Source organism: Vidua chalybeata, chromosome 38 (genome assembly GCF_026979565.1).
Source record: "Vidua chalybeata isolate OUT-0048 chromosome 38, bVidCha1 merged haplotype, whole genome shotgun sequence".
Taxonomy (NCBI): Eukaryota; Metazoa; Chordata; class Aves; order Passeriformes; family Viduidae; genus Vidua; species Vidua chalybeata.
This window is the reverse complement of record NC_071567.1, coordinates 181,566-201,356: the sequence shown is the minus strand read 5'-3', so window position 1 is coordinate 201,356 and position 19,791 is coordinate 181,566. Positions and strand designations below refer to the sequence as shown.

General features: G+C 42.9%; 2 protein-coding genes across 3 annotated transcripts in view; one reads left to right on the top strand and one right to left on the bottom strand.

Annotated features, from left to right (window-relative positions):
• The first annotated feature begins 74 nt into the window (after positions 1-74).
• Positions 75-8,097, top strand: PSMB5 (proteasome 20S subunit beta 5). 2 transcript variants are annotated; one of them, XM_053968644.1, is made up of 4 exons: positions 75-402; positions 4,662-4,968; positions 6,982-7,214; positions 7,979-8,097. In XM_053968644.1, the coding sequence occupies exons 1-4, from the start codon at positions 166-168 to the stop codon at positions 8,024-8,026; spliced, it is 825 nt and encodes a 274-aa protein (XP_053824619.1). In that variant the 5' UTR covers positions 75-165; the 3' UTR covers positions 8,027-8,097. The 2 variants fall into 2 exon arrangements, with proteins under 2 accessions (XP_053824619.1, XP_053824618.1); XM_053968643.1 differs by lacking the exon at positions 7,979-8,097 and having other exon boundaries at positions 80-402; positions 6,982-7,327.
• A 755-nt stretch (positions 8,098-8,852) lies between these two features.
• The window catches only part of LOC128802332 (uncharacterized), a 19,379-nt gene continuing 8,440 nt past the window's right edge, over positions 8,853-19,791 (bottom strand). The window contains exons 3-7 of the mRNA XM_053968650.1: positions 18,968-19,035; positions 16,293-16,399; positions 14,194-14,281; positions 11,335-11,483; positions 8,853-9,169 (exon numbers count right to left, since the gene is read on the bottom strand). Of these exons, the coding sequence (XP_053824625.1) occupies positions 9,130-9,169; positions 11,335-11,483; positions 14,194-14,281; positions 16,293-16,399; positions 18,968-19,035 (452 nt within the window). The 3' untranslated portion in view covers positions 8,853-9,129. The remainder of the gene's footprint in view (positions 9,170-11,334; positions 11,484-14,193; positions 14,282-16,292; positions 16,400-18,967; positions 19,036-19,791) is intronic.

Here is a 19,791-nt window from a genome sequence, read left to right as displayed (position 1 = left end):
AAAATGGCCCCAGCGCCTTCACGCTTCCCCTCACTCCAGTCTGCGCACGCGCAGCCGCCATTTCGCGCCGCTGGGCCGCATTGCCCTTAACAAAGATGGCGCCCGCGCCGCCCTCACCGCCGCCATTTTGTGGGCGCCGCCTCGCCTCAGGCGCCAGCATCCAAGATGGCGCTGGCCAGCGTCCTCCGTTCGGAGCTGCCGGAATTCTCCAAATCTTTTCCCAAACCTTTTCCCAAATCTTTTCCCAAAAGTTTTCCCGAGGATTGCGAGGGGATCCCCGAAATCCTGCGGGATCCCCCCGGCCCTCCGCGGGCTCTGGCGGCTCCGCCCTGGGGCGTTCAGGAAGAGCCGGAGGGGCCCGGCCTGGAGATCCTTCACGGCACCACCACCTTGGCTTTTAAGGTGAGGGGGAAATCGCCTCCAAAATTCACTTTTGGTTTTAAAAAACCGCGGCTGGGGAGGGTAAAATTCAGATCCGGCGATCGAAATTGCGGCTGGGAGCCAAAAAAAATCCCTTTTGGACCCAAAAGAATGAGTTTTGGAGCCAAAAAGTTCCGTTCTGGGGCCAAAGTTCCTGCCTGGGACGCAAAAAATTCCATTTTGGACCCAAAAATCGCAGCTGGGACCAAAAAAATTCCATTTTTCACCCCAAAAAATTCCATTTTGGAGCCAAAAAATCTCGGTTGAGAACCTCAAAATTTCATTTTTAGTCCCAAAGTTCCTGCCTGGGACCAAAAAAAAATCAGTTTTGGACCCAAAAAATTCCACTTTTGACCAAGAAAAATCCGTTTTGGACCCAAAAACTCAATTTTTGACCCAAAAAATCAATTTTGGACCCAAAAAATTCCATTTTAGACCCAAAAAAATCACAGCCGGGACCCAAAAAATTCCATTTTGGACCCAAAAAATTCCATTTTGGACCCAAAAAATCTCGGCTGGGAACCTCAAAATTTCATTTTTAGTCCCAAAGTTCCTGCCTGGGGCCAAAAAATTCCATTTTGGACCCAAAAATCACATCTGGGACCCAAAAAATTCAGTTTTGGACCCAAAAAATTCAATTTTTGACCCAAAAATTTCAATTTTGGACCCAAAAATCGCAGCTGGGACCATAAAATTTCTGTTTTGGGGAAAAGAAAATCAAGTTTGGACCCCAAAAATTCAATTTTTTACTCAAAAAATTCAGTTTTGGACCCCAAAAAACTCCATTTTGGACCCAAAAATCGCAGCTGGGACCCAAAAAATTCAGTTTTGGACCCAAAAATTTCCATTTTGGACCCAAAAAATTCAGTTTTGGGATAAAAATTCCTGTCTGGGACCCCAAAAAAATCCATTTTTGACCCAAAAACCGGATCTGGGAAAAAAAAAAAAAAAAAACAAAAAAAAAAAACAAAAAAAAAAAAAAAAAAAAAAAACAAAACAAAAGGGGGGAAAATTGAGGAAAAAATGGAATTTTAGGGAAGAAAATTGGGGGAAAAAAAAAGAGATTTAGGGAAAATAAAAGGGAATTTTAGGGGAAAAAAATAGAATTTTGGAGGAGGGAATGTGGGGAAAAATTGGGGATTTTTGGGAGGAAATTTGGGGCAAAAATGGGATTTTAAGAGGGGAATTTTTTAAAAAATGGGATTTTGGGGGGGAATTTGATTTAAAAAATGGGATTTTAGGTGAGAAAATGGGGAGATTTGAGGGGAAAATGGGAAAATTTGAGGAAAAAAAAGGGATTTTAGGGTAGAAAATGGGAAAAATGGAGAAAAAAATTGGATTTTGTGGGAGAAAATGGGAAAAAATTGAGAAAAAAATTGGGAAAATTGGAGATAAAATGGGATTTTAGCGGGGAAAATGGGAAAAAATGGAGAAAATTCGATAAAAATGGAATTTTAGGGGAGAAAATGGGAGGGAAAAGAGGAAAATTGGTGAAAAATGGGAATTTAGGGGAGGAAATGGCAAAAATTGGAGAAAAAAAAGGGATTTTGGGGAGAAAAAGGGAAAAATTGGTGATAAAAAAGGGATTTTGGGGGAGAAAATGGGAAAATTTGGGGAGAAAATGGAAAAATTGGAGAAAAAAAAATGGGATTTTGGGGAGAAAATGGGAAAATCAGAGAAAAAATGGGATTTTTAGGGCAGAAAAAGGGAAAATTTGAGGGAAAAAAAGGGGAAAAAATTGGGGAGAAAATGGGAAAAAATGGAGAAAAAAAAAGGGATTTTAGGGAGAAAATGGAAAAAAATCATGAAAAAATGGGATTTTGGGGAGAAAAGGGGGAAAATTCGTGAGAAAATGGGATTTTTGGGGAAAAACTGGGAAAAATTGATGAAAAAATGGGATTTTAGGGGGGAAAATGGGTAAAAAAATGGGGATTTTGAGAGGAAAAATGGGGAAAAAATTGGGTTTTTTATCAATTTTCCCATTTTTTCCTCCATTTCAGTCCCCTCAGGGCGTGACGGTGGCCGGGACATCACAGGAAAATGGGGGGAAATGGGGGAAAATTGGAGAAAAAAATGGGATTTTAGGGAGGAAAATGGGTAAAAAAATGGGGATTTTGGGAGGAAAATTGCACCAAAAATCGGATTTTTTCCCATTTTTCCCATTTTTTCCCCCGTTTCAGTCCCCTCATGGCATGACGGTGGCCGTGGACTCACAGGAAAATGGGGGAAAATTGGTTAAAAAAAAGGGATTTTAAGGCAGAAAAAGCAGATTTTGGGAGGAAAATTGCACCAAAAATCGGATTTTTTCCCATTTTTCCCGTTTTTTGCCCCGTTGCACACCCCCCACGGTGTGATGGTGGCCGTGACATTGCAGGAAAATGGTGGAAAATGATGGAAAATTGGTTTAAAAAAAAGGGATTTTAGGGCAGAAAACGCAGATTTTGGGAGGAAAAATGGGGAAAAATTGGATTTTTAATCATTTTTTCATTTTTTCCCATTTTTTCCCCCGTTTCAGTCCCCTCATGGCGTGACGGTGGCCGGGACATCACAGGAAAATGGGGGAAAATTGGAGAAAAAAATGGGATTTTAGGGAGGAAAATGGGTAAAAAAATGGGGATTTTGGGAGGAAAATTGCACCAAAAATTGGAATTTTTATCAATTTTTCCCATTTTTTCCTCCATTTCAGTCCCCTCAGGGCGTGACGGTGGCCGTGACGTCACAGGAAAATGGGGGAAAATGGGGGAAAATTGGTGAAAAAAATGGGATTTTAGGGAGGAAAATGGGTAAAAAAATGGGGATTTTGGGAGGAAAATTGCGCCAAAAATTGGAATTTTTCTCTTTTTTTCCATTTTTTCCCATTTTTGCCCCATTCCAGTCCCCCCACGGTGTGATGGTGGCCGTGACATTGCAGGAAAATGGTGGAAAATGATGGAAAATTGGTTTAAAAAAAAGGGATTTTAGGGCAGAAAACGCAGATTTTGGGAGGAAAAATGGGGAAAAATTGGATTTTTAATCATTTTTTCATTTTTTCCCATTTTTCCCCCGTTTCAGTCCCCTCAGGGCGTGACGGTGGCCGTGACGTCACAGGAAAATGGGGGAAAATGGGGGAAAATTGGTGAAAAAAATGGGATTTTAGGGAGGAAAATGGGTAAAAAAATGGGGATTTTGGGAGGAAAATTGCACCAAAAATTGGAATTTTTCCCGTTTTTCCCATTTTTCCCCCCCGTTCCAGACCCCCCATGGCGTGACGGTGGCCGTGGACTCACAGGAAAATGGGGGAAAATTGGTTAAAAAAAAGGGATTTTAAGGCAGAAAAAGCAGATTTTGGGAGGAAAATTGCACCAAAAATCGGATTTTTTCCCATTTTTCCCGTTTTTTGCCCCGTTGCAGACCCCCCACGGCGTGACGGTGGCCGTGGACTCACAGGAAAATGGGGGAAAATGATGGAAAATTGGTTTAAAAAAAAGGGATTTTAGGGTGGAAAACGCAGATTTTGGGAGGAAAATTACACCAAAAATCGGATTTTTTCCCATTTTTCCCATTTTTTGCCCCATTCCAGTCCCCTCACGGCGTGACGGTGGCCGGGACATCGCCGGAAAATGGGGGAAAATGATGGAAAATTGGTTTAAAAAAAGGGATTTTAGGGCTGAAAAAGCAGATTTTGGGAGGAAAAATGGGGGAAAATTGGATTTTTAATCATTTTTTCCTTTTTTTCCCATTTTTCCCCCGTTTCAGTCCCCTCAGGGCGTGACGGTGGCCGTGACGTCACAGGAAAATGGGGGAAAATGGGGGAAAATTGGTGAAAAAAATGGGATTTTAGGGAGGAAAATGGGTAAAAAAATGGGGATTTTGGGAGGAAAATTGCACCAAAAATCGGATTTTTTCCCATTTTTCCCATTTTTTCCCCCGTTTCAGTCCCCTCATGGCATGACGGTGGCCGTGGACTCACAGGAAAATGGGGGAAAATTGGTTAAAAAAAAGGGATTTTAAGGCAGAAAAAGCAGATTTTGGGAGGAAAATTGCACCAAAAATCGGATTTTTTCCCATTTTTCCCGTTTTTTGCCCCGTTGCAGACCCCCCACGGCGTGACGGTGGCCGTGGACTCACAGGAAAATGGGGGAAAATGATGGAAAATTGGTTTAAAAAAAGGAATTTTAGGGCTGAAAACGCAGATTTTGGGAGGAAAATTGCACCAAAAATCGGATTTTTTCCCATTTTTTGCCGTTTTTTCCCCGTTTCAGACCCCCCACGGCGTGACGGTGGCCGTGGACTCGCGCGCCACGGCCGGCTCGTACATCGCCTCGCAGTCGGTGCGCAAGGTGCTGCCCATCAACCCGCGCATCATCGGCACCATGGCCGGCGGCGCCGCCGACTGCAGCTTCTGGCAGCGCCTGGTGGCGCGGCAGTGCCGCGTGCAGGAGCTGCGCAACAAGGAGCCCGTCTCGGTGGCCGCCGCCTCCAAGCTGCTAGCCAACCTCGTCTACCAGTACAAGGGCATGGGGCTGAGCCTGGGCACCATGGTGTGCGGCTGGGACAAGCGCGGGCCCGGTACTGGGGGCAGCGGGGGAGCGGGAGGGGGGGAAAATGTGCTAGCCACGTTTGGTGATTTGGTAGCCACGCCCTGAAAGTCACCTTTAACGCCCTCAAATTCACTTGTGGCCTCGCCAGATTCACTCCCCACGGCCCAGACATGCTAGATGCGCTTTCAAATTTGGTAGCCACATCGACAGATTTGGTAGCCACACCCTAAAATCTGCATTTAACGCCCTCGAATTCACTTCTGGCCTTGCCAGATTCACTCCCCATGGCCCAGACATCCTAGATGCACTTTCAAATTTGGTAGCCACATTGACAGATTTGGTAGCCACACCTTAAAATTTGCACTTAATGCCCTCAAATTCACTTGTGACCTTGCCAGATTCACTCCCCACGGCCTAGATATCCTAAATGCACTTTCAAATTAGGTAGCCACATTGACAGATTTGGTAGCCACACCCCAAAATTTGCATTTAACGCCTTCAAATTCACTTGTGACCTTGTCAAATTCACTCCCTATGGCCCAGACTGCCTAAATGCACTTTCAAATTTGGTAGCCACATTGACAGATTTGGTAGCCACACCTCAAAAATCACCTTTAACAGCCCCAAATTCACTCCTAACATCACCAAATTCACTCCCCATGGTCTGAATGCTCTAAATCTGTTTTCAAGTTTGGTAGCCATGTTGCCAAATTTGGTAGCCACACCTTTAAATTTGCATTTAACGCCCTCAAATTCACTTCCGGCCTTGCCAGATTCACTCCCCATGGCCCAGACTTCCTAGATGCACTTTTAGATTTGGTAGCCACATTGACAGATTTGGTAGCCACACCCCAAAAATCACCTTTAACAGCCCCGAATTAACTCCTAACATCACCAGATTCACTCCCCATGGTCTGAACTCTCTAAATCTGTTTCCAAATTTGGTAGCCACGTCGCCGAATTTGGTAGCCACACCTTAAAATTTGCATTTAACGCCCATCAGATTCACTTGTGGCCTTGCCAGATTCACTCCCCATGGCCCAGACTGCCTAGATGCATTTTCAAATTTGGTAGCCACATTGGCAGATTTGGTAGCCACACTTTCAAATTTGCATTTAACGCTCTCAAATCCACTTCTGGCCTCACCAAATTCATTCCCCGTGCCCCAAACGCACTAAATCCGTTTTCAAATTTGGTAGCCACATCAACAAATTTGGTAGCCACACCTCCAGATTCGGCAGCCACATGCCCCAATTTGGCAGCCACGCCTTCAAATTCACTCTGAATGTGCTCAGAGTCACTTCTGACCACTTAAATTCGCTAGCCACGCCTCCAAATTTGGTAGCCACATGCTCAAATTTGGTAGTCACATGCTCAAATTTGGTAGTCACACCCTCAAATTGACTCTAAATGCCCTCAAACTGACTCCTAGCCTGCTAAACTCAGTAGCCACGTGCCCAATTTTGGTAGCCACATCTCCAGATTTGGTAGCCACACCCTCAAATCCACTCTAAACACCCTCAAACCTACTCCTAACCCCGTGAAGACACTAGCCACACCCTCAAACTCACTAGCCATGGCCATAAACTCACTAGCCACATGCCCAAACTTGGTAGCCACATGCCCGAATTTGGTAGCCACACTCTCAAATTCACTCTAAACACCCTCAAAACAACTCCTAACCACCAAAGCTCGCTAGCCACGGCCATAAAGTCACTAGCCACGTGCTCAAATTCGGTAGCCACGTGCTCAAATTTGGTAGCCACACCCTCAAATTAACTCTAAACGCCCTCAAACCAACTCCTAACCTCATAAAGTCACTAGCTATGGCCATAAAGTCACTAGCCACGTGCCCAAACTTGGTAGCCACATGCCCGGATTTGGTAGCCACACCCTCAAATTAACTCTAAACGCCCTCAAACCAACTCCTAACCCTATAAAGTCACTAGCCATGGCCATAAACTCACTAGCCACGTACCCAAACTCGGTAGCCACATGCCAGAATTCGGTAGCCAAGCTGACCAGCCGCTCTCTTCCGCAGCCCTGTACTACGTGGACAGCGAGGGGCAGCGCGTGGCCGGCTCGGCCTTCGCCGTGGGCTCGGGCTCGGCGTACGCCTACGGCGTGCTGGACCGGGGGCTGGCTAGCCCGGTGGCCAGCGAGGCGGCGGCGTGCGCGCTGGCCCGGCGCGCCATCTACCAGGCGGCGCGGCGCGACGCGTACTCGGGCGGCGCCGTGCGCGTCTTCCACGTGGGAGCGGCCGGCTGGAGGGAGGTGTCCGAGGACAACGTGGCCCAGCTGCAGCAGCGCTACGGGGAGTGAGGGGAACGGGGCAAAAAACGGGGATTTTGGGCAAAAAACGGGAATAAAAGCGGAAATTTCCGGGAGTTCTGTGGTGGTTCTGTGGTTTTTTGGGGATTTTTGGGTGATTTTTGCCATTTTTGGTTGAATTTGGGGCTGTTGGAGGTGTCTGAGGACAACGTGGCCCAGCTGTGAAAAAAAAACAGGGCGAAAAATGGGGATTTTGGGCAAAAAACGGGGATTTGGGGCAAAAAAATGGGGATTTTGGGCAAAAAACGGGAATAAAAGCGGAAATTTCCGGGAGTTCTGTGGTGGTTCCGTGGTTTTTTTGGAGTTTTTTGGAGTTTTCTGAGGGGTTTTGGGCATGATTTTTTGGGTTTTTTTTTTGGGTGATTTTTGGGGATTTTTATGGTGATTTTTGGGGTTGGTTTGGGTGATTTTTGGGTTTTTTGGGTGATTTTTGGGGATTTTTTTGGTGATTTTTGGGGATTTTTGGCGTTGGTTTGGGTGATTTTTGGAGTCTTTTTAGGTGATTTGGGGTTTTTTTTTGGTGATTTTTGGGTGATTTTTGGGGTTTTTTTGGGTGATTTTTGGGGTTTTTTTTGGGTGATTTTTGTGTGATTTTTGTGGTGATTTTTGGGTGATTTTTGGGTTTTTTTGAGGGTTGGTTTGGATGATTTTGGGGTGATTTTTGGGGTGATTTTTGCCGTTTTCGGTGGAATTTGGGGCTGTTGGAGGTGTCCGAGGACAACGTGGCCCAGCTGCAGCAGCGCTACGGGGAGTGAAAATGGGGATTTTGGGGCAAAAAAACGGGATTTTGGGCAAAAAACGGGAATAAAAGCGGAAATTTCCGGGAGTTTCGTGGTGGTTTTGTGTTTTTTTTGGGGTTTATTTGGGGGTTTTGGTGATTATTGGGGTTTATTTGGGGTTGGTTTGGATTATTTTTGGGTTTTTTTTGGGTGATTTTTGGGGTGTTTTGGGGTTTTTTAGGGGTGATTTTTGGTAATTATTGGGGTTTTTTTTTGGGGTTTTTTTTGGGTGCTTTTTGGGGTTTTTTGGGCGATTTTTGTTGATTTTTGGTTTTTTTTTGGGTGACTTTTCACGATTTTAGGGTTTTTTTTGGGGGTTGGTTTGGGTGATTTTTGTTTTTTTTTGGGGGGATTTTTGGGTATTTTTGGGTATTTTTGAGGTGATTTTTCGGTGATTTTTGGGAGAAATTTTTGAGAAAATTTGGGGAAAATGTGGAAAAATTTGGGGAAATGCGAGAAAATTTAGGAAAAATGGGAGAAAATTTAGGCAAAATGTGAGAAAATTTGAGAAAATGTGGAAAATTTTGGGAAAATCTGAGAAAATTTGGGAAAACGTGAGAAAATTTAAGGAAAATGAGGAAAATCCAGCACAAAATCCAGAAATTTTGGGGAAAAAAAATTTAAAAACTCAAAATTTTTTTTCAATTTTTTTTTTTAATTTTTTTTTTCCTCCCTCCCTCCCCGGGGACCCCAAATTTTTTTTTTTTTTTTTTTTTTTTTTTTTTTTTTTTCCCCCTTCCCCCTCCCCCTCCTCCACTTCCAGCCCCTCCCCCACCCCGGGAATTGCCCCAAATTCCCCCAAATTTTTTATTTTTTTGGTTTTTTTTTTTTTTGGGATTTTTTTCCCCCTCCCCTCCCCCGACGCCTTTTCCAGCTCCGGCTCCACCTGCAAAAAACAAACTCGGAATTTTTTTTGGGGGGAAAAAAGAGAAATTTGGGGTTTTTTGGTTTTTTTTTTTTTCTCTCCAGGGGTGGGGGAGGGGCAGGCGGGGCCCCCCCCCCCCCCCCCCCCAAATCCGGGAATTTTTTTTTTTTTTTTTTTTTTTTTGGGGGGAAAAAAAGGGAATTTTTGGGGGTTTTTAATACGGGGAGTACCAGGAGGTGGCTCTGGATCGGCCCCTGCGGAGAGAACGGGGAGAAAAATCAGAATTTTGGGGGAAAAAAAATGCACCAGAACCAACCGAAACGCCCCAAAATCTGAGTGGGAACCCCCAAATTTGGGGAAAATCGGGAATTTCAGCCCAAAATGGCCGAAATTTGAGGGAATTGGGAATTTCTGCCCAAAAATGGACAAGATTTGAGGAAAATTTGGGAATTTCAGCCCAAAATTTCGGTGAAAATTGGGAATTTCTGCCCAAAAATGGCCAAAATTTGAGGAAAATTTGGGAATTTCAGCCCAAAATTTCGGTGAAAATTGGGAATTTCAGCCCAAAAATGGGCAAAATTTGAGGAAAATTTGGGAATTTCAGCCCAAAATTTCGGTGAAAATTGGGAATTTCAGCCCAAAAATGGGCAAAATTTGAGGAAATTTGGGAATTTCAGCCCAAAAATGGGCAAAATTTGATGAAATTTGGGAATTTCAACCCAAAAATGCCCCAAAATTTAATGAAAATTGGGAATTTCAGCCCAAAATTTTAGAAAATTTGGGAATTTCAGCCCAAAATTTGAGGAAATTTGGGAATTTCAGCCCAAAATTTGAAGAAACGTGGGTATTTCAGCCCAAAAAACCACCAAAATATGATGGAAATTTGGGAATTCCAGCCCAAAATTTGAGGAAATTTGGGAATTTCAGCCCAAAAATTGAGGAAATTTGGGAATTTCAGCCCAAAAATTGAGGAAATTTGGGATTTTCAGGCCAAAATTTGATGAAAATTGGGAATTTCAGGCCAAAAAGCCCCAAAATGTGATGAAAATTGGGAATTTCAGCCAAAAATTTGAGGAACTTTGGGAATTTCAGGCCAAAGTTCAATGGAAATTTAGGAATTTCACCTGAAAATTTGATGAAATTTGGGAATTTCAGCCTCAAAATATCCCAAAATTTAATGAAAATTTGGGAATTTCAGCCCAAAAATGGCCAAAATTGGAGGAAATTTGGGAATTTCAGCCCAAAAATGGCCAAAATTTGATGAAATTTGGGAATTTCAGCCCAAAATTTGAGGAAATTTGGGAATTTCAGCCAAAATTTTGAAGAAAATTGGGAATTTCAGCCAAAAATTTGAAGATAATTGGGAATTTCAGCCCAAAATTCGATGAAAATTGGGAATTTCAGCCCCAACATATCCCAAATTTTTATGAAATTTTTATGAAATTTTTATGAAAATTTGGGAATTTCAGCCCAAAAATGCCCAAAATTTGAGGGAAATTTCAAGCAAAAATTATCCCAAAATTTGAGGGAAATTCGGGAATTTCAGCCCAAAAAACCACCAAAATTTGATGGAAATTTGGGACTTTCAGCCAAAAATTTTGAGGAAATTCGGGAATTTCAGCCCAAAATTTGAAGCAAATTGGGAATTTCAGGCCAAAAAGCCCCAAAAATTGAGGAAATTCGGGAATTTCAGCCCAAAACTCACCTGGATAACACAAAAACTGCCTCCAAAAACGGCCCCAAAACGGCTTCAAAAAACCCCAAATTCCGCAGGAATGACCCCAAATCCCTTCCCAAAAACTTCAAATCCCAAAAAGCCCCAAAATCCCGGGAATTCACCCCAAAATCCCACCTGGAAAACCCCAAAACTCACCTGGAAAACGCTGAAAATCGCCCGCGAAACACAAAAACCGCCCCCAAAAACGCCCCCAAATGGCTTCCAAAAACCCCAAATTCCACAGGAATGACCCCAAATCCCTTCCCAACAACCTCAATTCCCAAAAAACCCCAAAATCCCGGGAATTCAGCCCAAAATCCCACCTGGAAAACCCCAAAACTCACCTGGAAAACGGCAAAAATCGCCCACAAAACACAAAAACCGCCTCTAAAATCGTCCCCGAAACGGCCCCAAAATGGCTTCAAAAAACCCCAAATTCCAGAGAAATGACCCCAAATCCCTTCCCAAAAACCTCAAATCCTGAAAAACCCCAAAATCCTGAGAATTCACCCCAAAATCCCACCTGGAAAACCCCAAAATCCCACCTGGAAAAGCCCAAAACTCACCTGGAAAACGCAAAAACCGCCCCTAAAAACAGCCCCGAAACGGCCCCAAAATCGCTTCCAAAAACCCCAAATTCCGCAGGAAGGCCCCCAGAGCTGCCCCGGCCCCAAAATCGGGTTTTTTTGCCCCAAAGCTGACCTGTATCCCCGCGCCCGGGGCCGGGCGTAGCCGCTGTAGAAGCGGGAGCGGGCGGAGCCGTATCCCCCCCCCCGCCCCCGGAAGCGCCCCCGGGGGAAGCCGCGGTCGGTGCTGCTGATCCCGGGGCGGTTCGTCCTCTTGGGGATCACCTTTTGGGGGGAAAAACGGGGATTTTGGGAAAAAAGGGGAAAAAAAATGGGGAAAATCGGTGAAAGAACGGCGAAAATCGGTGAAGAAACGGCGAAAATCGGTGGAGAAACAGGGAAATTGTGAAAGAAAATGGGGAATAAAAGGGAAAAGAAAAGGTTAATAAAGGTGTGTGCTCTTGGGGATCAGAATTTGGGGGGAAAAACGGGGATTTTGGGAAAAAAAGGGAGAAAATTTGGGGAAAATCGGTGAAAGAACGGCGAAAATCGGTGAAGAAACGGCGAAAATCGGTGGAGAAACGGGGAAATTGTGAAAGAAATTGGGGAATAAAAGGGAAAATAAGGGGTTAATAAAGGTTTGTCCACTTGGGGATCAAATTTTGGGGAGAAAAACGGGGATTTTGGGAAAAAAAGGAAAAAAAATGGGGAAAATCGGTGAAAAAACGGCAAAAATCGGTGAAAAAATGGCGAAAATAGGAAATAAATTCGGGAAAATAGGAGGGAGAATAAAGGGTTAAATAAAGCTTGTCCTCTTGGGGATCAAACTTTGGGGTGAAAAACGGGGATTTTGGGAAAAAAGGGAAAAGATTTGGGGAAAATCGGTGAAAAAACGGCGAAAATCGGTGAAAATTTGGGGAAAATCGGTGAAAAAATGGGGAAAATCGGTGGGAAAATGATGAAAATAGGAAAGAAAATGAGGAAAATAGGAGGGAAAAGAAAGGGTTAATAAAGGTTTGTGCTCTCGGGGGTGAAATTTTGGGGAGAAAAACGGGGATTTTGGGAAAAAAGGGGAAAAAATGGGGGAAAATCAGTGAAAATTTGGGGAAAATCGGTGAAGAAACGGCGAAAATTGGTGAAAAAACGGGGAAATTATGAAAGAAATTGGGGAATAAAAAGGAAAAGAAAGGGTTAATAAAGGTTTGTGCTCTCAGGGGTGAAATTTTGGGGAGAAAAACGGGGATTTTGGGAAAAAAAAGGGAAAAAATTGGGGAAAATCGGTGAAAATTTGGGGAAAATCGGTGAAAAAACGGCGAAAATCGGTGACAAAACGGGGAAATTGTGAAAGAAAATAGGGAATAAAAGGGAAAAGAAAGGGTTAATAAAGGTTTGTGCTCTTGGGGATCAAATTTTGGGGGGAAAAACGGGGATTTTGGGAAAAAAAGGGGAAAAAAATTGGGGAAAATCAGTGAAAAAATGGTGAAAATCGGTGAAAAAACGGCGAAAATTGAAGGGAAAATGAAAAACAACAAAATAAAAAAAATCAGAAAAAAAATCTGAAAAACAGAAAAAAAAAAGAGGAAAAAATTGGGAAAAATTGGGGGAAATTCATAAAGAATCAGGAAAATTGGGGAAAATGAGGAAAATGGGGGGAAAATTGAGAAAAAGGGAAAAAAATCAGGAAAAAATCAGAACAAAATCAAGAAAAAAATGGGAAAAAATTCGGGGAAAAATCAGGAAAAAATCAGGGAAAAATCAGGAAAAAATCAGGGAAAAATCAGGGAATTGATGGGAATTTAAGGAAAAGCGTGGGAATTTGGGAAAAAGTGGAAAAAAGGGAAAAATCAAAGGAAAAAGGGGAAAAGAATTGAAAAAAATCGGAAGAAAATGATGAAAAAATTGGGAAAATTGGGGAAAATGATGGGAATTTAGGGAAAAGTCTGGGAGTTTGGGGAAAAGTGGAAGAACAGGGAAAAAATCAAAGAAAAAAGGAAAAATCAGGGAAAATCAGGGAAAAAAATCAGGAAAAAAATCAGGAAAATTAGAAAAAATTGGGAAAAAATTCAGAGAAAAAATCAGGAAAAAAAGTCACAAAAAAAATTATGAAAAATCAGGAAAAAAACAGAAAAAAATCAGGATAAAACTGGGATAAAACAAGGAAAAATCAGGAAAAAAATCAGGAAAAACCAGGAAAAAATCAGGGAAAAAAATTGGGGAAAAATTGAGAAAATTAAGAAAAAATGCAGGAGAATGGGGAGAATCAGGAAATTGGGGAATTTGGAGAGAATTTGGGGAGAATTTGGGGAATTTTGGGGAGAAATTGGGGGATTTTGGGGGAATTTGGGGGATTTTGAGGGAATTATGGAGGATTTTTGGGGAATTTGGGGGATTTTGGGGGAATTTTGGGGAAATTTGGGGGGATTTTGGAGGAATTTGGGGATTTTGAGGGATTTTGGGGGAATTTGAGGGAATTTTGGGGGGATTTGGTGGATTTTGGGGGAGAATTTGGGGGAAATTTGGGGGAAATTTGGGGAATTTTGGGGGGATTTTGAGGGAATTTTGGGGGAATTTGGGGGGATTTTGGGGAATTTTGGGGGGATTTTGAGGGAATTTTGGGGGATTTTGGGGAATTTTGGGGGATTTTGGGGGATTTTGAGGGAATTTTGGGGGATTTAGGGGATTTTGAGGGAATTTGGTGGAATCTGGGGGAATTTTGGGGGAATTTGGGGGGAATTTGTGTGAATTTGTGGGATTTTTGGGGGATTTTGGGGGGAATTTGTGGGATTTTGGGAGAATTTGGGGGGAATTTTGGTGGAATTTGTGGGATTTTGGGGGGAATTTGGGGGGATTTTGGGGGATTTTGGGGAATTTGTGGGATTTTGGGGGGAATTTGTGAGAATTTGTGGGATTTTTGGGGAATTTGTGGGGAATTTGTGGGAATTTGGAGGATTTTGGGGGAATTTTGTGGGAATTTTGGGGATTTTGGGGCTCTGACCTTGATCTGCCTCCCTCTGAAGAGCGACTCGTCCAGAGCCATCGACGTCCGCACCGACTCCTTGTCCGAGAACTCGATGTAGGCAAAGCTGGGGAAAAAATGGGAATTCAGCCCAAAAGTGGGGAAATTCAGCCCAAAAATCAGCCCAAAAAATGGGGAAATTCGGCCCAAAAATCAGCCCAAAAAAACAGCCCAAAAATCAGCCCAAAAGTGGGGAAATTCGGCCCAAAAATGGGGAAATTCGGCCCAAAAATCAGCCCAAAAAAACAGCCCAAAAATCAGCCCAAAAATGGGGAAATTCAGCCCAAAAATGGGGAAATTCGGCCCAAAAATCAGCCCAAAAATCAGCCCAAAAATGGGGGAAATCAGCCCAAAAATCAGCCCAAAAATGGGGAAATTCAGCCCAAAAATCAGCCCAAAAAATGGGAAATTCAGCCCAAAAATCAGCCCCAAAATCAGCCCAAAAATGAGAAATTTGGGCTGAGTCTTGGATTTTTTAAAGATGAATTTTGGGATTTTTTGGGTGAATTTTGAGATTTTTTGGGGTGAATTTGGGGTGAATTTTGGGATTTCTCAGGATGAATTTCAGGTGAATTTTGGGATTTTTTGAGGTGATTTTTGGGGTGAATTTTGGGATTTTTTGGGGTGAATTTTGGGGTGAATTTTAGGATTTTTGGGGTAAATTTGAGGTGAATTTGGGGCAATTTCTCAGGACGAATTTGGGGTGAATTTTGGGATTTTCAGGGTGAATTTTGGGATTTTTGGGGTGAATTTTGGGATTTTCAGGGTAAATTTGGGGTGAATTTTGGGATTTCTCGGGGTGAATTTCAGGTGAATTTTGGGATTTTTGGGGTGAATTTTGGGATTTTCGGGGTAAATTTGAGATGAATTTTGGGGTGAATTTTGGGATTTTCAGGGTAAATTTGGGGTGAATTTTGGGATTTCTCGGGGTGAATTTCAGGTGAATTTTGGGATTTTTTGGGTGAATTTAGGATGAATTTTGGGGTGAATTTTAGGATTTTTGGGGTGAATTTTGGGATTTTCGGGGTGAATTTCAGGTGAATTTTGGGATTTTTGGGGTGAATTTTGGGGTGATTTTTGGGATTTTCTGGAGTGAATTTCAGGGTAAATTTGAGGTGAATTTTGGGATTTTTCGGGGTGAATTTTGGGGTGAATTTTAGGATTTTTGGGGTAAATTTGGGGTGAATTTTGCGATCTCTCAGGATGAATTTCAGGTGAATTTTAGGATTTCTTGGGTGAATTTTGGGATTTTTGGGGTGAATCTTGGGCTGAATTCTGCGATTTCTTGGGGTGAATTTGGGGTGAATTTTGGGATTTTTGGGGTGAATTTCAGGTGAATTTTAGGATGTTTGGGGTGAATTTCAGGTGAATTTTGGGATTTTTTGGTGAATTTCAGGTGAATTTTGGGATTTTCGGGGTGAATTTTGGGATTTTTGGGGTGAATTTTGGGATTTTCGGGGTGAATTTTGGGATTTTTGGGGTGAATTTTGGGATTTTTGGGTTGAATTTCAGGTGGATTTTGGGATTTTTGGGGTGAATTTGGGGATTTTTGGGGTGAATTTTGGGCTGAATTTTGCGATTTCTTGGGGTAAATTTGGGGTGAATTTTGGGAGTTTTTGGGTGAATTTCAGGTGAATTTTGGGATTTTTCAGGTGAATTTCGGGATTTTTTGGGGTAAAATTTGGGCTGAATTTTGGGATTTTTGGGGTGAATTTTGGGGTGAATTTCAGGTGAATTTTGGGATTTTCAGGGTAAATTTGGGGTGAATTTTGGGATTTTTGGGGTGAATTTTGGGATTTTTGGGGTGAATTTTAGGATGTTTGGGTGAATTTCAGGTGAATTTTGGGATTTTTTGGGTGAATTTAGGATGAATTTTGGGGTGAATTTTAGGATTTTTGGGGTGAATTTTGGGATTTTCGGGGTGAATTTCAGGTGAATTTTAGGATTTTTGGGGTGAATTTTGGGATTTTCGTGTTGAATTTCCGCATTCCCCAGCCGAGGGAAGGCAGGGCAGGCCGGGCGGCCGGCCCCATTAGCCCCAATTAGCCCTAATTAGCATAATTAGCATCACTAATTACCCCTTGGGGTGCCCGCTGTACTTGTCGCACAGGATGGTGACGCGGTTGACGGAGCCGCAGCCGTGGAAATGCGCCTCCAGCTCCTCGGCCGTGGCGCCGTAATCCACCTGGAAAATTCCCAAAAAAAACCATTCCTGAGCACCTCCAGAACCTCGGGAATGACCTGGGAAAATTCGGGAATTTTTGGGGAATTTTTGGGAATTTTTTGGGATTTTTTTGAGGGATTTTTGAGCATTTTCCGCCATTTTTCCGCTTCAAAATTGCCCAAATTTCCCTCTAAAATTCCCAAATTTTCCATCTAAAATCCCTCATTTTCCACAAAATTCCCCATTTTCCTTAGAATTCCCAGTTTTCCACACAAAATTCCCAAATTTCCCTCCCAAAATTCCCAAAAAATCCCCAGAATTCCCCAATTTTTCCTCCCAAAATCCCCAAATTTCCCCATTTTCCCTCCAGGCCATGACCCCGGAATCCACCTGGAAAATTCCCAAAAAAAAATTCCTGAGCACCTCCAAAACCTCGGGAATGACCGCGCAAAATTTGGGGAATTTTTGGGAATGTTTTGGGAATTTTTTTGAGAGATTTTTGGGCATTTTTTGGGGATTTTTCGCCATTTTTCCGCTTCAAAATTGCCCAAATTTCCCTCTAAAATTCCCAAATTTTCCATCTAAAATCCCACATTTTTTCCCCAAAATTCCCCTTTTTTTCAAAAATTCCCCATTTTTCCTCAGAATTCCCCAATTTTCCCTCCCAAAATCCCCCAGAATCCCCAAATTTCCCCTCCAGGCCGTGACCCCAGAATCCACCTGGAAAATTCCCAAAAAAAAAATTCCTGAGCACCTCCAGAACCTCGGGAATGACCTGGGAAAATTTGGGGAATTTTTGGGGAATTTTTTGGGAATTTTTTGGAATTTTTTTGAGGGATTTTTGAGCATTTTTTGGGGGTTTTTTGCCATTTTTCCGCTTCGAAATTGCCCAAATTTCCCTCTAAAATTCCCAATTTTTCCATCTAAAATTCCACATGTTTTCCCCAAAATTTCCCTTTTTTCCCAAAATTCCCAAATTTCCTTAAAATTCCCAATTCCCCCCCCCAAAAATCCCCAGAATTCCCCAAATTTTCCCTCTATAATTCCCCAAATTTTCCCTCTAAAATTCCCCAATTTTCCCTCTAAAATTCCTCATTTTACCCCAAAATTCCCAATTTTTTCCTCAAAATCCCCAATTTTCCCCATCATTCCTAAACTTAAAAATAATGTGGGGAATTTTGGGGCATTTTTGGGAGATTTTGGGGATTTTTGGGGCCATTTTTGGGATATTTTTGGGCCATTTTGGGCACAATTTTGGGACATTTTGGGGCCATTTTTTGGGATATTTTTGGGATATTTTTGGGCCATTTTGGGCACAATTTTGGGGCATTTTGGGGCCAATTTTGGGCCATTTTTTTGAGATTTTGGGCACATTTTTGGGGTATTTTGGGCACAATTTCGGGCCATTTTTGGGGCATTTTTTGTGCCATTTTGGGCACAATTTTGGGGCCATTTTGGGACCATTTTTGGGACATTTTGGGGCATTTTTGGGATATTTTTGTGCCACTTTGGGCACATTTTTGGGGCCATTTTGGGATATTTTGGGCCCATTTTTGGGGTATTTTGGGCAGAATTTTGGGACATTTTGGGTCCATTTTTTGGGGCATTTTTGTGCCATTTTCAGGACATTTTTGGGCCATTTTTGGGGCATTTTTGGGATATTTTGGGCCCATTTTTGGGATATTTTTGTGTCACTTTGGGCCTATTTTTAGGATATTTTCAGGACATTTTTGAGGCATTTTTGGGATATTTTTGGGATATTTTTGGGATATTTTCAGGACATTTTTAGGACATTTTTCGGAGATTTTGGGCCCATTTTTGGGGCATTTTTGGGGGGTTTTGGGCCCGTTTTTGGGGCATTTTGGGCCTGTTTTCGGGACGTTTTTGGGCCCATTTTTGGGGCATTTTGGGCCCCTTTTTGGGGCATTTTTGGGAAATTTTTGTCCCATTTTCAGGACATTTCTGGGATATTTTTAGGATATTTTCAGGACATTTTTGAGGCATTTTTGGGATATTTTTGGAACATTTTTGGGACATTTTCAGGACATTTTTGTATCACTTTGGGCCCGTTTCTGGGGAATTTTTGGGATATTTTGGGCCCATTTTCAGGACATTTTTGGGATATTTTCGGGGCGTTTTTGGGGCATTTTGGGCCCATTTTCAGGACATTTTCAGGACATTTTTGGGACATTTCTGGGGCATTTTTGGGGCATTTTGGGCCCATTTTCAGGACATTTTCAGGACATTTTTGGGGGATTTTGGGCCCGTTCTTGGGATAGTTTTGTGCCATTTTCAGGACATTTTTGGGACATTTTTGTACCACTTTGGGCCCATTTTTGGGATATTTTCGGGATATTTTCAGGACATTTTTGGGATATTTTTGGGGCGTTTTTGGGGCATTTTGGGCCCATTTTCAGGACATTTTCAGGACATTTTTGGGATATTTTTGGGGCATTTTTGGGGCATTTTGGGCCCATTTTCAGGACATTTTCGGGACATTTTTGGGGCGATTTTGGGGCATTTTGGGCCCATTTTCGGGACATTTTTGGGACATTTTTGGGGCGATTTTGGGGGATTTGGGGACGTTACGTTGCCCACGTAGATGGAGCGAGCGTCGGCCTCCATCTTCTCCTCCAGGGACATGATCACCGGGCCGGCTGCAGAACAAAAACAGCACCAAAATTGGGGCAAATCCCCGGGATTTTGGGAAATTTGGGGGGTTTTGGGCAACGTGGGGCTCGGGGGAGGGGATTTGGGGGAGAATTTGGGGGTTTTTGGGGAGGAATTTGGGAGTTTGAGGGGTTTTGCTTGGGGGCTTTGGGAGTTTCTCAGGGATTTTTCGGGGGGAATTTGGGGGATTTGGGGTTTTTGGGGGGATTTGGGGTTTTTGGGGGGGATTTGGGGTTTTTGGGGCGGATTTGGGGTTTTTTGGGATTAATTTGGGGTTTTTTGGGGGGGATTTGGGGTTTTTGGGGGGGATTTGGGGGTTTTGGGGGGGATTTGGGGTTTTTTGGGTTAATATGGGGTTTTTGGGAGGAATTTGGAGGATTTTCGGGTGGATTTGGGGATTTTGGGGTGGATTTGGGGAATTTTGGGTTGAATTTGGGGGTTTTGGGGTGGATTTGGGAGGAATTTGGGGTTAATTTGGGGTTTCTGGGGTGGATTTGGGGATTTTGGGGTGGATTTGGGGGAATTTTGGGATGGATTTGGGGTTCTTGGGGCTAATTTGGGGTTTTTGGGAGGAATTTGAGCAATTTGGGGTTTTTGGGGTAGATTTTGGGATTTTGGGGTGGATTTGGGGTTTTTGGGGGGATTTGGGAGGAATTTGGAGGATTTTGGGATGGATTTGGGGTTCTTGGGGCTAATTTGGGGTTTTGGGGGGGATTTGGGGTTTTTGGGGTGGGTTTTGGGGT